This window comes from Ursus americanus, chromosome 4 (assembly GCF_024610735.1).
Source record: "Ursus americanus isolate L20-20 chromosome 4, mUrsAme1.1.p, whole genome shotgun sequence".
Taxonomy (NCBI): Eukaryota; Metazoa; Chordata; class Mammalia; order Carnivora; family Ursidae; genus Ursus; species Ursus americanus.
This window is the reverse complement of record NC_142130.1, coordinates 82010263-82027646: the sequence shown is the minus strand read 5'-3', so window position 1 is coordinate 82027646 and position 17384 is coordinate 82010263. Positions and strand designations below refer to the sequence as shown.

General features: G+C 43.6%; 1 protein-coding gene, 1 long non-coding RNA gene and 1 pseudogene across 7 annotated transcripts in view; 2 read left to right on the top strand and 1 right to left on the bottom strand.

Annotated features, from left to right (window-relative positions):
- Positions 1-347: 347 nt before the first annotated feature.
- Positions 348-1898, top strand: LOC123784411 (SNRPN upstream reading frame protein pseudogene; annotated as a pseudogene).
- Positions 1899-2418: 520 nt separating this feature from the next.
- On the bottom strand, positions 2419-12653 carry LOC123784174 (uncharacterized). The gene is made up of 3 exons (XR_006777416.2): positions 12434-12653; positions 8514-8723; positions 2419-5105 (listed from the first exon to the last, which is right to left on the bottom strand). It is a non-coding gene; the product is annotated as an uncharacterized LOC123784174 (long non-coding RNA).
- Positions 12654-12702: 49 nt separating this feature from the next.
- APP (amyloid beta precursor protein) overlaps positions 12703-17384 on the top strand; it is a 256673-nt gene continuing 251991 nt past the window's right edge. For 4 of the 6 annotated variants that reach the window (XM_045785475.2, XM_045785474.1, XM_045785473.2 and 1 more), the window contains exon 1: positions 12703-12909. In XM_045785475.2, coding sequence (XP_045641431.1) covers positions 12853-12909 — 57 coding nt within the window. In that variant the 5' untranslated portion in view covers positions 12703-12852. The remainder of the gene's footprint in view (positions 12910-17384) is intronic. The other 2 variants (XM_045785471.2, XM_045785470.2) reach the window with 1 other exon arrangement.

The window sequence follows — 17384 nt, the reverse complement described above, 5'->3', positions numbered from 1 at the left end:
AGAGTGAAATGGTGATGTGAGGATTCTGTTTTAAAATCCTGCCCTAATGAATGGCCTGGGCAATGACGAAGAGTTCTCCTGGGTCTGGGACTCCTCAAGAGCTGTCTGCTTGAAGAGGAAGCTTTTACATCTTGTTCTAGCTGAGCAAACAATAACATACTCTCAAGTCAGTTCCTTTTGTAGAAGACCTATGCTCTTGTTCCTAATTCTAGATGACAGTCCTATTCCAGCAAGACAGGGTGCATCTGTAAAGCCATAGTAACTTTGTGTTGAAATAGCAGCTTGTGAGAGTGGAGTGGTCACTGGAGACGCCTGATGGTCGGTTCTGAGCAGCTGGCAGTGGTGCTATGGAGTGGGCCACGGACCACGTACACCTGAGATGGGCTACAGAACAGCACGGAGCAGAGGGGGATGTCCAAGTCAAACACAGCAGGACAGTCTCGCTGAGCCACCAGGAGTGTCATCTGCATCCACAGCGATCTCAGCAGCAGCAAATACCTATGGTGGCTTTCCAGGCGGAATTGAGACAGGCATTCTGGGGTGAGACACCAAGAGGTGCTTAAAGCAGGATTGGAACATCTGGGGAGCTGACTTCCAAATGAAAAAGCAGCTAACAGTGTAGCAATATATATTTGATTCAGCGGACAATGTCCACCACCCCTCCCTGGCAATTTTTAAAGTACACGGGCCAATGTCTTGTCATGGGATACTTCATGAAATGCAAGCTCCTTCTTGCTTGTGCTCTTCTAGAATACTAAGTTCAGGTCCAATAAATCAAATCCAGCTTTGCTACCACCTACACGGCAAGGGGATGTTCGCTTTCCCATCTTCCTTTCTCCTCCAAAGTCAGTAACTTCAACTCACAGAAAATAAGAAAAGATTCCCTCCACATAAGTCAGAATAAGCATGTAGGCTGGAATATTAAAAAACTGGCATAAAGATACACAGAGAAGGAAGCAGGGATGTCTGGAAGATGAAACTGGCACAGTCACCAGGAAATTCATGCCAGACTAACCTTTATTAGATAAGTGTGGCTGGCATGGCACTTTTGGACTCTAGTAGAGCGTATGACTAAGACACACGTGACACCTTTATGGACAAACTATATTGGGTTAGATAAGAACCTAATTGGATATAGTCATACCTGGCTGGACAATCATAATAAAAACATTATAACTGATGAGTACTTCATAGCTTTGTCTTTACAAACTTACATCAAGATGCCCAAGGCGAGCATATCAAATTTGGGGGTGACTGCAAAGCATATTGCATGTGAAGTATGACTTTAAAACTATCTCAGTAGAGTGGATAATAATAACACAATGCGACCAAAATAATCTTTAAATTGGTTATATTCTATATGTCAATTTAATAAAGGGTTACATATATATATGTATATATATATATAAGATTTCATATACTTCAGTATCTTTGTATTCTGCAAATAACGTCCCATAGAAATCATGAAACATTTACATTCTCATCACCACCACCTAGACCCACACTGTCCATGATGGTATCCACCAGCTACCTGTGGCTTCTGAGCACTTGAATTGTGTGTGCTCTGAATTGAGATGTGCTGTAAGGATAATACCCACAACAAACTTCAAAGACAAAATATAAAACAGGATGTCAAATACCTCGTTAATAACTTTTATCCTGATTGCATGTTGAAATGATAACATTTGCATAAATTAAGTAACAGAAAATATATTATTAAAATTAAGTTCACTCTTACCTTTTTCCTTTTTTTCAATATGGCTACAGAAAAGTTTACAATTATCTATGCACCTTGCATTATATTTCTACTGACTGCAAGAATTCAGACCAGCATGGAGGATTTCATTGTGCCCTTTTCCTGGTTTGTATTAGTCACCCAAAAAGCCCTAGCTTCCTAGCTCTTCCCTCATCATCCATCAGCCTTGAATATCCCCCAAACTGAACACCCTCCACAAATCCTGAATCTCTTTCACCGTTACCTCCTGGAACCCGTGGCCCGTCATTAGCCAAGTTCCCCTATCCCTCAGCTCTTCTCTGCACATTTCCTTCCCCTTCTTGCTCTCATTCAGTGGTTCTAAAACACGTCCGTGCATTAGAATCATGTTGGGAATTTTAAATTAATCAATGCCCAGGCCTCGTTTTCAGAATGTTTAATCAGAACCTCTGCTGTAGGGATAAAGCTTTGAATATTTTAGTAGCTCACCCAAGTGATTCTAATGTGCAGCTGGGATTGAGAGCCACCCATTAAGTCAGTGTCAAAGTTCCATCTACTTCAGCTCCACATCCGTGCTAGTGAACACGGCCGGTGAAAAATACACAGCATGCTGACTGGTCTCCATGAAGACTAACCTAAAGTGGATTTAGAGCTGTCTGGCAATCCTACCATATTCCCCTTGGCCATGCACTATCTTTATCTCCTTAGAGAAATATTCTTCCCCTCCATCCTCACACTCAGCCTGTGATATTGCCGTCTAGTTCACCAAAAAAGTGGAAGAAATTAGTAACAACCTTCCACAAACTCCCTCTACCACCTGCATGTCTGTCCATATATATTCTGCCTTCCCCATTACTATAGCTCAGGCTGTCCCACAGAACTTTCTGGGATGATCAAAATGTTCTATGTTGGTGCTGTCCAGTAATGTGATCGCTAGTCACTAAGGGGATCTAGCAACTATAGTTTATAGGTCACAGTTCAGAAAGTCAGATGCTAGGTGTGAGAAGAAAAGAGAGGCCTACGGGAACACGGGATAAGTGTTTTAAAACTTCTGAAGGGGTGTCCTGTGGGTGAAAGTGGAGTCACTCTTTGCATTTAGCTTTACTCCACATGGCAAAATTGGGACTAAAAACTAGAAGTAAAGAGAAGGTAAATTTTATTTTTTTAATTAATTAATTTATTATTGATATATAATTAACATACAGCATTCCATTAGTTTCCCGTGTACAACGTCATGATTCAACATTTCTATACACTTCTCAGTGCTCATCACGACAAATGTATTCTTAATCCCCTTTATCTTTTTTACCCATCCCTCACCCACCTCCCCTCTGGCAACCATCAGTTTGTTCTCCGTATCTGAGAGTCTTCTCTACTTCTTTATCCATTCATCTATGGGTGGACACTTGGGTTGTTTTTCTATCTTGGCTATTACAAATAATGCTGCATAAACATAAGGGTGTACACATCTTTTTAAATTACTGTTTTCATTTTCTTTGGGTAAATACCCAGTAGAATTACTGGATCATACGGTAATTCTATTTTTAGTTTTTTGAGGAACCTCCATACTGTTGTCCACAGTGGCTGCACCAATTTACATTCCCACCAACAGTGCAGAACAGTTCCTTTTTCTCTATATCCTTGCCAACACTTATTTGTCTTTTTCATTTTGGCTATTCTGAACAGGTGTAAGGTGACATCTCATTGTGGTTGATCTGCATTTCCCTGATTGAGTAGTGATGTTGAGCATCTTTTCATGGGTCTACTGACCATCTGTATGTCTTCTTTGAAAAAATGTCTATTCAAGTCCTCTGCCCATTCTTAATTGGATTATTTGTGCTTTTTGATGTTGAGCTGTATAAGATCTTTACATATTTCGGATATTAATCCCTTATTGGATATATCATTTGCAACATCTCTCATTCTGTAAGTTGCCTTGTGCTTTTGTTGATGGTTTCCTTCACTGTGCAAATTTTATTTTGGTGTAATTCCAATAGTTTCTTTTTGCTTTTGTTTCCCTTGCCTGGGGAGACAGATCTAGAAAAATGCTTCTACTGCCAATGTCAAAAATATTATTGCCTATGTTTTCTTCTAGGATTTATGTGGTTTCAAGTCTCACATGTAGGTCTTTAACCCATTCTGAGTTTATTTTTGTGCATGGTGTAAGAAAGTGGTCCAGTTTCATTCTTTTGCATGTAGCTTCTAGTTTTCCCAGAACCATTTGTTGAAGAAACTGTCTTTTCCCCATCGTCGATTCTTGCCTCCTTTGTCACAGAAAAGGTAACTTTTGGCTCCATATAACAACAAAAACATTCTAGTGAAATTTTTATGTTTCTGGAAGATAGCTCCTAATAACAGGAAATAAGAAAGCAGAAACCAAATAATTATCTCAAGAATATTGCAGGTGAGAGACCTGCATGAGTGGGAGGATCAAACAGGTGATTTCCAAGTTGGGTTCCAACTCCCAAGTTTTTAGAAAGATAAGCCAAGTTTAGATGAGCGAAAATACCACCACTTCATAGAGTATGGCTGGCCTCTGTGCCCCACTGTTTTCATGACTCAGGTCTGGTGAGATGTCCAGATGAGATGAAATGAACATGAGAAGTCAGGGAGACTAGGGCCAAACTTTGCCTATAAAGAGTCAGAGGATTGGATGCAAGAGGATTGGATTGCAACCCCACTTCTCTGGGTTGCCAATGAGTCCTCATCATAGAAAGGCTTGGCCTATCCGAGCACTACATCTGCTTCGGTTCTGAATGCTGTAATTCTGCGTTCTTTTTCAACTTACAGGAACTGGGCAAGAGCCAGGGATGAATGGGTGGAGGTGGTCACAGGATATTACAAGATGGGGAAGGGTCACCTGGCATGTTCAGGGTAAAGGAAAACCATGTTAAATCAGATTCTTCCTCACCAGAGAAATAAAAGATAGGTTCCTCAGGGCCAGCCACCCAACATCTTCTCTTCAAGTGTGTGGAAGGTGAGAGAGCACCAAGCTTGAAAAATCAGGATGAAATTGCTACTTACACACAGAACTGCTTCTCAATCCCAAGGGATGGGTAAAGCCTGAGGTTGTGCTGTGTTTTGATTCATGGAGACTAAAGGTTACACTGAATGATTATTGCTGAAGACTAATTCCAAAAAGAAGCATGCCTAATGAGGGAATGCATGTCACAGTGCATGCTGCAGCTCCTTCGTCTTGGCTGAGAAAACATCTCTCGTGCATGTTGTCTAGGTGTGGAATTATTGAGACAATATTGACAATATTAAAGACTTGAGTTACTCCAACTGTTTCTAATATCTTGGTCTACCTTCTTCTGGATATCACCTGCATATGCCTGTTGGAGTTGTTTAGAGATCTTGGTGGAAAAGCACCAAACAATGTTGATAGAATCTAAGGAAAAAAAGAAAAACATTCCCCAGTAGCTCCCAAAGACTTGAAGCTAAAATGCTACAACGGAGTTTCAGCAAATCTATGACTTGTTTTCTTATATAGGCCAAAATTAGTACTGAATTTGATATGTTCTAAGACTTAAGCCACGGTTGACGCTAGGGCTCTAGAATCATCTGAGAACCGAGACTTGCGTTTTCACCATTTTCCCTGTTGATTTCCATCTTATTTTATTCTTCTTCTCTGAAAGGCAATGGCTTGCCCAGTTCCCCCTTTTATTTAGTATAAATCTCTTACCAGGCTTCACAAACTCACCAGAACAAGGTGGTTATTGGGCCCTTAGCTCTGTGAAGTTGAGATAACAGAATCTGTTTTCACTTGATAGTTGGAAAATAGAAATGACAACATTCTTTTTTAGATAGGGCTCCCTAAACCTTTTCTTTATTTTTGGTACAATAACAAGGGCTGACAGCACCTCTTGACACCATTAGCAGTAAATGAATTTTTCAATAAAGACTAAGAGAGAAAAACTATGGGAATTTAGAGGTGGTTTTCTTTCTTTCTTTTCTTTTCTTTTCTTTTTCTTTTTTTTTTTTGACCCAGAGAGCTATAACTTCTCATGTCTTTACTGTCCATGTATTCTTTATGAGAAATTCCAGCAAAACCTTCTTAAAATTAATCCAATAGCTGTCTCCTTCAATTCTCTTTTCCTGGAAGTCTTTGCTCATCGATGGAGAGTCCCGGCCACTTCCTAGGGGCCCTTATCCGGGGAGATGAAAAGGCAGCTCAGTGAACTCAAGTTTTATCCTGAGGCGTATCTTTGTAAACTGAGCAATACTTCCTCCTTTTTACATGAGGAAATTTAAAAAGAAGCAAGCTCAGATGTGAACTGGATTCTGCCCATATCTCTCCCAAATTGGGAAGATGCTGGTCCTATACTCGCGTATGTGTGTTATAGATATTCAAAGACTGCAATCCGGTCTCTTCCGTAGAACACACATCATAACTCCTACTTCAAACATTCAGAATGCTTTTTATGGCATCTGTTATGCCCTACTTTAAAATGTCTGTCAGCCTATTATTTCTACTTTCTTCCTTTATTAATCTATCTTCAAGGTCATGTGTGAAAACACCTTTCAGTGGAAAGAACCCATACGCTTTGACAAAAACATATACTATAAACCTTCATTATTGCAAGGGTCTAAAAAAAAAAAAAGTCCAAGAGTCCATTAAAATGCCTTCAAAGCAGAGTTCCCTAAAGCTTGCTTGGGGCAACACTAGTCCCAGGAGTTGACGCAGTAAACACAAACAAAAACAAAAACAGAGAAGAGAAAGGGATGCTGTATAAAGAGCTATAAACTTCAAACCGCACAGCAGTATTTTAAAGGGTGGTAGGCATTCTAAAATAAAGATATGTGTTTAATTTTATTTAAACGCATGTTTCTCAAACTCCTTTGATTACAGAACGATTTCTGTGTATGTATTTAACACTTAGTAACATACTGCTGTACGAGAGTTTGGAAATTGTGCTAAAAGACATTATTCTTCCCATTTTTCAAGAATCATTATTCTAGCTCATTCATGTATTGGAAAATAACCTTGAGATAGAAATATAACTCACATCCTTCTCACACTGTATTTACAGGAATATTTATGGTTCATCTCCCAGATACCTCATCTCTAAGTGACAAGCTGCCTGTTACAAGTAAACACGAGACATCTCTGCTTTTTTGTGATATCGTGGTAACTTCATCTGAATAGTTCTCGGCTCATCTGCTGGGGACAGCTGCTACTCATCAGAGATGACTGCCCCATCACATCGCCAACTCTTGTCTCCCATTCACCACCCTTCAGTCTCCATAGACCATATTCAAGTTCCTTCCTATTGTATCCTTCCTGGTTCCGTTAACCTCGGTCACCACCTCATCTGCGACCCAACACAACTCACAAGCCTTCAGTGAGATCCTGCAGGTAAATTCCTCGACCTGGTACACAGTAATCCTTTGGTCTTATTAAGAATGAAGTGTCCTACCATGTCTTTTCACAAACTTTTTACAAATCCCATCCATGGTCGTACCTGACACTTCTGGCAATTTTCCCTATTTTTTCCCAATCAATTCCAACTTTTTCACCCTCCAAATTTCCCTTCATCTTCCCCACTGACAGACATTTTTCTAGACATGTCAGAATAAGTCAGATTGATTAGGAATCTGTTGTGAGTGGTATTAGTCCACTGCTGCCCATTCCATCTGACCTAAATTCCTCACCTCCTCAAACATTAACTGTGCCCCCCACAGCTAACTCCGAATTATCAGCTCCATCATGAACACTCTGGATGTATTTACATGGTCCTTCCTTAGAATATCCTCCTTCTTGCTCCCTATTCTTTTCTTTTTATTGTTGTTATCAAATCCCCTGCAAAAAAACCTTCTTCCTGATGTCCCTGATTAACTCTTTCAAGTGCTACAGGTTTATGACTCTAGTTTTGATGCATTCATATAGATACCCATGAATACTTTACACAAAGTTTCCCTTACTGATATGTTTTCCACTATGCTTGTTTTTTTAAAATTTAAGTTGAGATGTAATTAACATATAACAATGTATTAGTGTTAGGTATACAATGTGACCATATATATATATATGATTACCACAGTGAGTTTAGTTGACATCTATCACTACCAGAATTACAATATTTTTTTAGGTAGGCTCCATGCCCAGCGTGAGCTCATAACCCTGAGATCAAGACCTGAGCCGATATCAAGAGCCGAATGCTAAACTGGCTGAACCACCCAGGCGCCCCTCTGTGATGAGAACTTTTAAGATCCACTCTCTTAGCAACTTTCAAGTATACAATGCAGTATTGTTAACGATAGTCACCATTCACTACGCCTTTTTCCTCCCCAGATATTTTTCTCACCTAAACATAAGCTCTTTGAGGGGGAGTGAATGTACCAGGCTTTTATCCTTCCCACAGTGGAAGTGTACAAATATTGGATTGATCCACCAATGCTAAACACTTTCATTCTCAGGAGTTCTATTTACTTGAACAGGAATAAATATCACATGGGACATTTGGGGGTACAGCAAAGTCAGGTGTTTGCTTAGGGACAAAAGTTATATACTGAATGCCTATGAAGCTTTTATTTATTTGTTAGTCGGTTTGTGTGCTTTGTCATTCAGGACGTTGTTTATTTATAAAAGGTGTTCATGAACACTTAAAGCATTATCTGCCTGGAATCTTCCCAATCGTTTTAGGGTTAGGTAACACTTCTCTGGCTCTCGTCTTCGCTAGGATTTTGAAAGCTGACTTACTTATCAAAGACTCTAGAACTTCTCTCTCCTTAAAGAGGTGAACTGAAAGGACAATCCTGAGTATGATTTGTGTGGAGACAAAGAGGTCTTCAATACCTTACAGCAGAGCATCCCTCGGCCTCAAAGTCTGTCACCCTGTGGAGCGTTGGCAATGGCCCCAGGCCATGGCAAGCTGTGGTTTCTGGCAGCTGCTCTGGGGACTGACTCCTCTTCACCACGTGAGGTCATCCTCCATTCTGCAGGAGGGGCCAGCCCTGTGAAATCCTCTCAGCACCTCTGGCAAGCAGCCTTTCCAGTTCTTTCCATCTGCAAACAGAATGCATATCTTTCATATACCTGTGACATGCCCTTGGGAGTGGTCAAGGTTTTGCCCAATTCTTAGCATATCACTTAATTCTACAGCTCCATCCCTTTCTCTCCCATTCAAGAAAGCATATTGGAATACAAATGAGTAGGCTGATAAAAAAGTCACCTTGAGTCTGCTCTCATTTATGGTTTTTTTTTAAAAAGTAAATCACTCACGAATTTGGGACTTTTATTGGCAACCTATTCCTTAGGGACCCACCTAAGTAACACTGGGTAGACAGCTACTGTGCTGACAGCACCTGGCAAGATCGATGCAAGGTGAAAGTAGGACTATCCTGGTCACTAAGTGACAGCTAATGTGAATTCCTGTTCTCTCAAGAAAAGAGAACTGATTTCTATTGTCAGTCAGGCACTGTTAGGCACCTCCTGAGTTTGGCACTACACCACATGATAAAGAGGGATTTTCAGTGACAGAGGCTCTGGTGGCTTCCATAACTATTTCTAAAACTGATGTGTAGTCATCAAGATCTCTCAAAGCCTGAGCCTTTTTCCACTATCACATATTGCCTCCCTATTAAAATTCTCTGAAGAAACAAATCGGTGTAATTTTTGTATAGTCCCCATTAAATCTTCCTGCTGCTGGATTGATTTTTACACTTCCTACCTCTTGGGTTGGCATGTATGGCCTATTCTTTCTTGTTTTTTCCCTTTTTATTCAATAAGATAAGGGACTATTCTGTTAAATTAGTCCTCGTGGGAAACTTGGAATTACCACCATTCTTCAAACAAGTTATGCAAGTCAGCTGCCAATAATGGTGCCCGGTTAAACACTTGATTTTGTTTTCCCATAGAGTTACTACTGATTTACACCAAGTCCATTTGTAAAGTATGACTTACTTGAATTTGATGTCTGTCTCTGAGTAGTTTTGTGTGATTGCAGAGAACTCATTTTAAAAGTATTGTATTATAAGATATATGAACACTTCGTGGATGCCGTAGTGAAGTATAAAGGCCCATAAATGAAGCAGTAACCAAAGAAAAAGGGCAGATGAAATGTCTCATCCTCTGTCTACAGACAGGTCTGTTACACAGGTGTAGTCAAATGCAGGTGAGTTAAGAGCTAATTATTCATTTAATGTTCTTTATGCCCATTCGTTAGAAAGAAAAAAAAATAGCTTACTATGTGAAAAACTGCACTCATTATTGGAAGAAAATATTTTATGATGAAAAGCTTAAATGCTATTTACAGGTTAGAGTTCTGTAGATATTGAAGGCTGCACTAAAGACAAGGAAGTAATAATGTCCTTTCATCTTTAAGAAGGTAGAGAGAGATGAGAGAGAATACAATTCAAGATCTACTTCTGGTCTACAAAGAGGAATGAGCATGAAGTTCTAGAAGGTTATGAGGCATGTAAAACTCTCAAGTATGTCATAGTGCCATCATGGGAAACCAACCCTACCGACAGCTTGATTGTGGCCTTTTAGATTCCAGAATTGTGAGAAAATAAATTTCTATGGTGTGAAAAAGACTAGCTGCTTGGTCACAGCGGTACAAAAAGGACATCTAATCAGGAGGTTAAAGGAAAGGAATGTGGGCTTTCAATGGGGCAAGAAGTTTCTAGTAACCCTACAGCACAAAGACAGAATGCACATCTGAAGAGCTAGTGAACCTCTCACAAACTGAGGCTTTGAAGCCTCAAGTTGGAACACTGGTGTGGAGTTTCCTGCCAATGGGTGGTCATTCCCATCCACAGTTCTGCAGTGTTCTTCTGGCTAGAGATGTTCTTGTATTTCCTGCTCAGGGGACCCAGAAGACACCTCAGGGCAGGAAATGGCATTAAATGCAGAACAGAGACAGCGGTTGAAAAGTAAAAGCCATCAGGATCTCGTAGTGGTGACAGAGCAGAAGAAAATGTAAAGAATGTCCATCATTCTGACACAGGAGCTAATCATCTTTCCTTGGGGAACATCTTGTCCAAGGAATGTGTGAGTGCCGTGAATTTCAACAGGGGAAAGAGGAATGCTAAATCTAAGAACTTTTATTTTTACAGATTATAACTTCACCTCTGTATTTTTGAATTTGTGCTTAATAAAAGTCCCTTACTTTTCAAAACTGCTTCCTCTTCCCTAGGACCAGCATGCGTTCTGCATGACACAGGGCCCAGCACTCAGAAGGAGCCCCATGGTTGGTTTAACATTCTGCTGTCGCCACCTTAAAATATTTAATTTTGGGGGCACCTAGGTGACTCAGTGGGTTAAGCATCTACCTTCCGCTTGGGTCATGATCCTAGGGTCCTGGGATCCAGCCCTCCATAGGGCTCCCTGTTCAGCAGGGAGCCTGCTTCTTCCTCTCCCAATCCCCCTGCTTGTGCTCACACTCTCTCTCTCCAATAAATAAAATCTGTAATAAAATAAAATAAAATAAAATATTTAATTTTAGAACAAAGGGTGCCACCTTTTCATTTTGCAGAAGACCCTGCACAATTTGTAGCTGGCCCTGCTCCCTCCCCACCTTGGAGTTATACTTCTTTTTGCATTCAGCTGCCTTTGTTCATACAAACCTAGCATGGAGGGAATTTGCCTGGTGGGTAAATGTGTGTTATTTGCTGTTGGGATTTGCTTAGTTTCAGCTTCCTATCTTGTAATTGGGAATAATAGGAAGGGCCTCACTGGCTTTTTGTAGGAAGTATAAAGCATATAGCACGTAAGCAAACATTACCCTGTAACAAGTATTTGCTATTATTTGTTGAGGACATTCAAAGAACAGAGAAAAAAGTAAACCAAGGATCAGGATTGGATGCCTTGAGGGGGGAATGACAGAAGACAACATTTAGGAGAGGGGCAGATGAAAGTTGACTTCTCAGGAAAGAAGTCGGCATCCTCCTGGCTGAGCCTTGGTCCCAATGGCCAGAGGCTGTGGCTTCATTCCTTCCCACTAGCACCACAGTGGACCGTGGCTTAGTGACTTCTGTTCCTTCAGGTCAAGAGCAGGGAATACAGCTGGGCAGTTCTAGAACATTCTAGCCTTAGACGCTTTGTGTTTAATCTAGGAGAAAGTGGCTTCCCAGCAGGTTCATTTCTGTAATTTAGGACAGACACAATGAAGAACAAGGACAGGGTTTAAGGTCAGAAGTTCTTAATTATGAGGGTCGAACAGGAATCATCTCTCCAAATCTTTTCCTTCCAAACTTTCACTTCACCCTTATCTCCGATGGATGTTACATCCCTGCCTGATAACAACAACAAAAAAATCCCTGCTGCCGACCATCCCTTTCCCAAAACAAAAACCAAAAGCACACAACAAATTAACAAAACTTAAAAAACAAAAAACACCTCCTTCGAGGAGAAGTAAATAGGTCGCCCCCTTGTTCGCCGGGTCTGGTGCCTTTCTCCTTTGGTTCATTCTAAAGATACATATTCCAGGTTGCTCCTGGCTGCTTTTGACGGAAAAAAAAAAAATGAGGCTTTTACTCTTTCAACAAGCAAAGAAATTCTATTTCCTTTAAGCTTGTCTTGTTCCTATTCTCTTCCAGAAACGCCTCCCCCCACCAAACCAAGGCAAAAAAATGAAATGCGGATAAAAACGCACCCCAGCAGCAGCCCTTTATACGACATCCCAGAGAGGCCTGCGGGGTCGGATGAGTCAACCTCACGGGGACGAGCTGGGAGCGCTCCCGACTTTTCTGGAGCCCAAACGTCCTACGACTCACCTTCCCCTGATCCTGCACCATCCCTCTCCCGGCCCCAGACTCTCCCTCTTGCTTGCAGAGGCCGGGGGGCCGGCGGCCGGGGCGGCGCGTGGGGCGCGGAGGAGGCGAGGACGCCGCACCTGTGGGCGCCGGGGGCGCGGGCCCCTCCCGGTCCGAGCGCGCGCAGCTCCCCGGCGTCTCCGCTAGGGGTCTCTCTCGCGTGAGGAACGGGGTGGGCTGGATCAGCTGACCCGCCGGGCTCCGAGCCCAGCAGCCGCGCTCCAGCTCCGTCAGTTTCCTCGGCAGCGGCAGGAGAGAGCAGCTGGAGCGGCGCGAGCGCGGGGCCACCGGAGACGGCGGCGGCGACGGCACCGGCAGAGCAAGGGCGCGGCGGATCCCACTCGCACAGCAGCGCACTCGGTGCCCCGCGCAGGGTCGCGATGCTGCCCGCTTTGGCACTGGTCCTGCTGGCCTCCTGGACGGCTCGGGCGTTGGAGGTGGGTGCCGCGCCTCGGAAATTGGGGGTGGGGGAGATTCGGTGGGAACCCGATTCCCCCAAGTCTTTAATCCGAAGAAGCCCGGGGCAGTTCAGGGGACCCGTCTTCCATCCACGTCTCACGCCCCCGCTTGCAGGCGCCCTGCGCATCCGCGCCTCCGGCCCAGCCCTGCCCCGGGGACGCGCGCTCCGGCCGGCGGAGAGAGGGCCGGTGAGGCGTCGGTATCCCGGGTCCGCGCCGGTTGGGGGCGAGGAGGGGTGGAGGCGATCCTGAGCTCGGACCCTGACTCAGTCCCTGCCTCGCGGGCGGGGGCCGAGGGAGGCGAGAGACTTCCAGATGGGGGGAAGGGGGACGGAGCACGTGGGGGAAAACCGAAAACGCAGCGTCCCTGGGTCCTGTCCTTAGCTCTCGGTCGGTGCCCTTCCTTCTCTGGGGCCCTAGGGAGGAGGAGTCGGGACAGCTCGGAGAGCACCCCCTTTCCCTTTGCCTTATCCGCCCCGTTTCACCTTCCCTTCTCATCCCCACCACCCCTTCCCTCCCGGACCTCCTGCTCCTTCCCTTTGGCGGCTGCTCGCTGCGGCCGCCTCAGTGCGACCCCAGGGGGGTCGCGCTCCACCTTCCGCAGGCAAACTTTGTACATTTTGCGTCTCCCTTTTGTGTTAAGTTAAGAGAGATGGGACGGGTCGGAGACCCACGGCCACCTCGCACCTTCCCCAAGCCTGGACGGCCCTGGCGTTCACTCCGCATCTTTAGCTTTTTCCGGAGAGGGAGAAGGTTCCCGGGAACAAAAGCCGCGACACCCCGCCCTCGCCAGCCCGGGGCGCGGTGGCTGAGCCAGCCGCCTTGGTCTGTGCGCCACCGAGGCTCCCTCCCGACTCCCTTCCCGGCTCTGCGCTTCTGTCCCGGAGGGGGCTGGGGCGCTGCTGGGGCCGCTGTGGCGGAGCTTGGGGGCCCCTCTACAGCCATCTCCCACCACCTCCGAGGCTTGCAAATTCTGTGCTGGGCTGGAAAGTCTTTGGGGAGTAATTTGCGGACAGTGGGTTGTGCGTCTGGTAAGGGCAGTGGCGGGTGGTGGGGAGGCACGAGCTCTCCCCTCTTGTGCATCAAAGGAGGCGTTTGTCTGACTAAGGCGCGGTCTCTTCCCTGGCAGTGCGGGGCCGTCTGGTTTAGCCCCCCTGGGCGTGCGAGCTGCTGGGGAGGGTCCTCAGGGTCTTTTTTTTTAGGGTGCAGATAAAAGGATTGAATTGAGTGAAGATTAAGACGGAGAAGATGGCGCCTCTGCAGTGCAGCAAAAGAAAAGCGGTGTGGAGGCTGCAGCCTGGTGAAATCCACCCACCGCTAGGTGTAGAGCAAGTCTTCCCCATTCATCCAACTCTCGAACATTCAGCTAACGCCTGTGCAAAAGGACAATTTTTTTTTTACCGAAAGATGCTAAGAAGTTGTTTGCGTGACACTTGGGGCAGAAGAGCTTGTATTTTGCATCGTTTGGGTTCCCATTTGGTATCTTCCTATTTGCGATCTCTCCCAATTTTTCCATTTTTTTCCCCTCCGTTTCCAAAAAAGCGATTCCCAGACCACTTTTTTTCTGTAATTACACTGAGGCTCTGCAGATTATCACACCACAACAGTTTTTTAGTCCCTAATTTACAAGGTCATTGAACTTTTTTCCCTTCTTTTACCTGTAAGTGGCTCAGAAATCACCCTAGAACTAGTTAAGACAAATTGATTCAAGAGGCGAAGCATTTAGTTTTCCGTATTTTTAAAAAATGCATTTAATTAAGGGGATTCTTTTTTCCTCCAGTTACTCACATTTATTCCCACAAGTATTCGTTATTTTCCTGATTGTCTTCCTACACACTAACTCCCCCTCGCAAATTAAGTAATTAAAAACATACCATAGCCTTTATATTTGAAGTTCTTGTCAAAATGTAAATATTTAACTTTTTTGACCACTGTTTTTTTTTCTGTATAAGAGGCAGCATGTAGGCAAATATGGTTCAGATTCATTTTTTGGCCTGTGTGCATTTCTTTGCTCTTTCTGCCATTCTTTTGGACGTTTTTACATGTTACTGACAGTTCCTTCAGAGAGTGGAGGTGAAAGGCACATTAGTCCATTTTGCAAAGCATTGGTGGAAGGGTAGGCAATTCACTCTAATGAGGTTTGAGGGGGATTAATTCAGCTATATCTATGTCCACTGAAAGATATAATTATGAGTTGAGTGTCTTTTGTAGGGCTTAGAAAATAGGTCTACTGCAGGTGGCTCTAAAAAAAGAAATGAATAAGGGCAAGATAATGGGGCCTCCACTTTTGGGGTTATGACCTGAGTTGATGAATTGGGTGTATTGATATAGTATGAAATTAAAGGCCTCTAACATTTATTTATTTAAACTTCTTTAAATTTCAGTTTACTGTATTGAGGGGTTTAACCTAAACAGGGGGGTTTAACCTAGAAACAGTGATTTGCTTTGATGATGGTGCTAATTCACTGATTATAGATACCTACTCACACTGACTAGTACTGCCCGAAAAGTAGACATTTGGACGCAGAATCCTGAAGCTCAGATTTGATTGTGAGCTATAAGGAGTCACTGTTTCTCGCTAATCAACGGGAAGTCATGACGACCAGCCGGGCACAAAAGCTTCTCTCTTGTCACCCTAACCAGCAGAGGCGCCTGATGGCACTTCGGAGGCTACTAGCACTGTGGAGAAGTATTCCGGCTAGAATAATGACCCCTGGTTCTGACTGGGGAAGGCAAAAGGAACACGCAACTAAATAGATTCCAAGATTAAGTTGGGAATGACTGATTGAAAACAATACAAAAGAAATAATGTGGTCCACTGAATAATGGTTTGAAGGAAAACAGAGAGGTTATCCTGTAGATAAGGCCTTCTCCTTGTTGCTGGAGGCTCCTTATTTTTATGTTACTGTTTACAGCATACTAGAGACTTCTATATAGATATTTGGATGAAGATGAAGGCTGTCAGTCATTCCAGAAATAAGCATAGCTATTATATGCCTTTCATGTGGCCACTAAATTGTCACAGAAGTGTAATAAAAGTCAGTAGAAGTGTACACTCCGTTCCTGCAAATTTGATCTGGGTGGGGTCATATATTGCCTTAAGAGACTTACAAAACATCTCTAATATATTACTTTTTTAATCTCTGTTTCATTATGTCAATTAAATACGCAAAAATAAATCTTATGAACGTACTTTAAAGGTAAAGCTCTGAATTGGAAGGTTTAATTTAACTGCATTCCCCTGCTCACAGGAAGTTTGCAGACTAAACAGGAAATAGAAAGTGTTAAATACCAAGAGGAAAGTACAGATTAAGTGGTTTACTGAGTAAAAGCCGTACAGTGTAAACATCTATGTTTAAGGAGTAAAGGAACAATGAGATGAGATAATCCTAGAGAATTTCCTGGTAGTTCATTTCCAGCTAGGGTTGTACCCCAGGTCTGGGGAAGGGAGTGTAAGTCTGGGCATTTATAGTATTTACAGGCCTCTCCCAACCTTTCCCCTCCCAGACATACACACACACACACACACACACACACACACACACACACGTGCCTGAGGGCATGGATGGAGCAAATGTGGGGTTTGATTTTCTTTTTTTTTTTTTATAGTAATGTCTACTTTATTTATTTTTAAAAATTTATTTATTTATTTGACAGAGATAGAGATAGCCAGCAAGAGAGGGAACACAAGCAGAGGGAGTGGGAGAGGAAGAAGCAGGCTCCCAGCAGAGGAGCCTGACGTGGGGCTCGATCCCAGAATGCCAGGATCACGCCCTGAGCCGAAGGCAGACGCTTAACCGCTGCGCCACCCAGGCGCCCCTGGGGTTTGATTTTCTTAAACTCTCCATCTATACACTTGCGACAGTTGTATTAATTCTCTTTTCCGGCCAAACCATGTCCACGGCTCTGAAAATACTGTGAACAACACGGTCTTTTCGTTCATGAAGCTTCTAGTCTAGCGGGGAAGACAGACAAGAAGCAAATCATTTTAAGTATATGTTCATGAGCTGTAACAGATGGAGAGGAGTTGGGGCTTCAGAACGAGGAGTTGAGGGGGAAGGGGCTGAAAGCACGATCTAACGGCTCTGCTACTGTGTCTTCAGTAGGAGCTTGACTGAGGGAGTGAGGACATGACGAAAAAAGTGATTCACTGGGCCATTGAGAGGAGGGTGGGAAAATAAAATGTTATGTTTGTGTTTTGTTTTTTGCTGGTAGTTTCTACGTCTCCATGTTCTACTTTATTGTGAAATGGTTTCCTTCTCATAATGGGCTCCCAGATGCAAATGTATGGAGTGGGGACTGATGCTGAATACCACCTCCTGCAAATCCTTGGAAATGCTGTCACCCTGTGTCTCAGAGCCAGTATACAGAGACACCGTCATGAGGAGGGGCTGGAGGGAGCTGGAGGGGTGGCGGGCAGAGGAAGTTCAGGTGAAGGAATAAGTGTGCCCCCT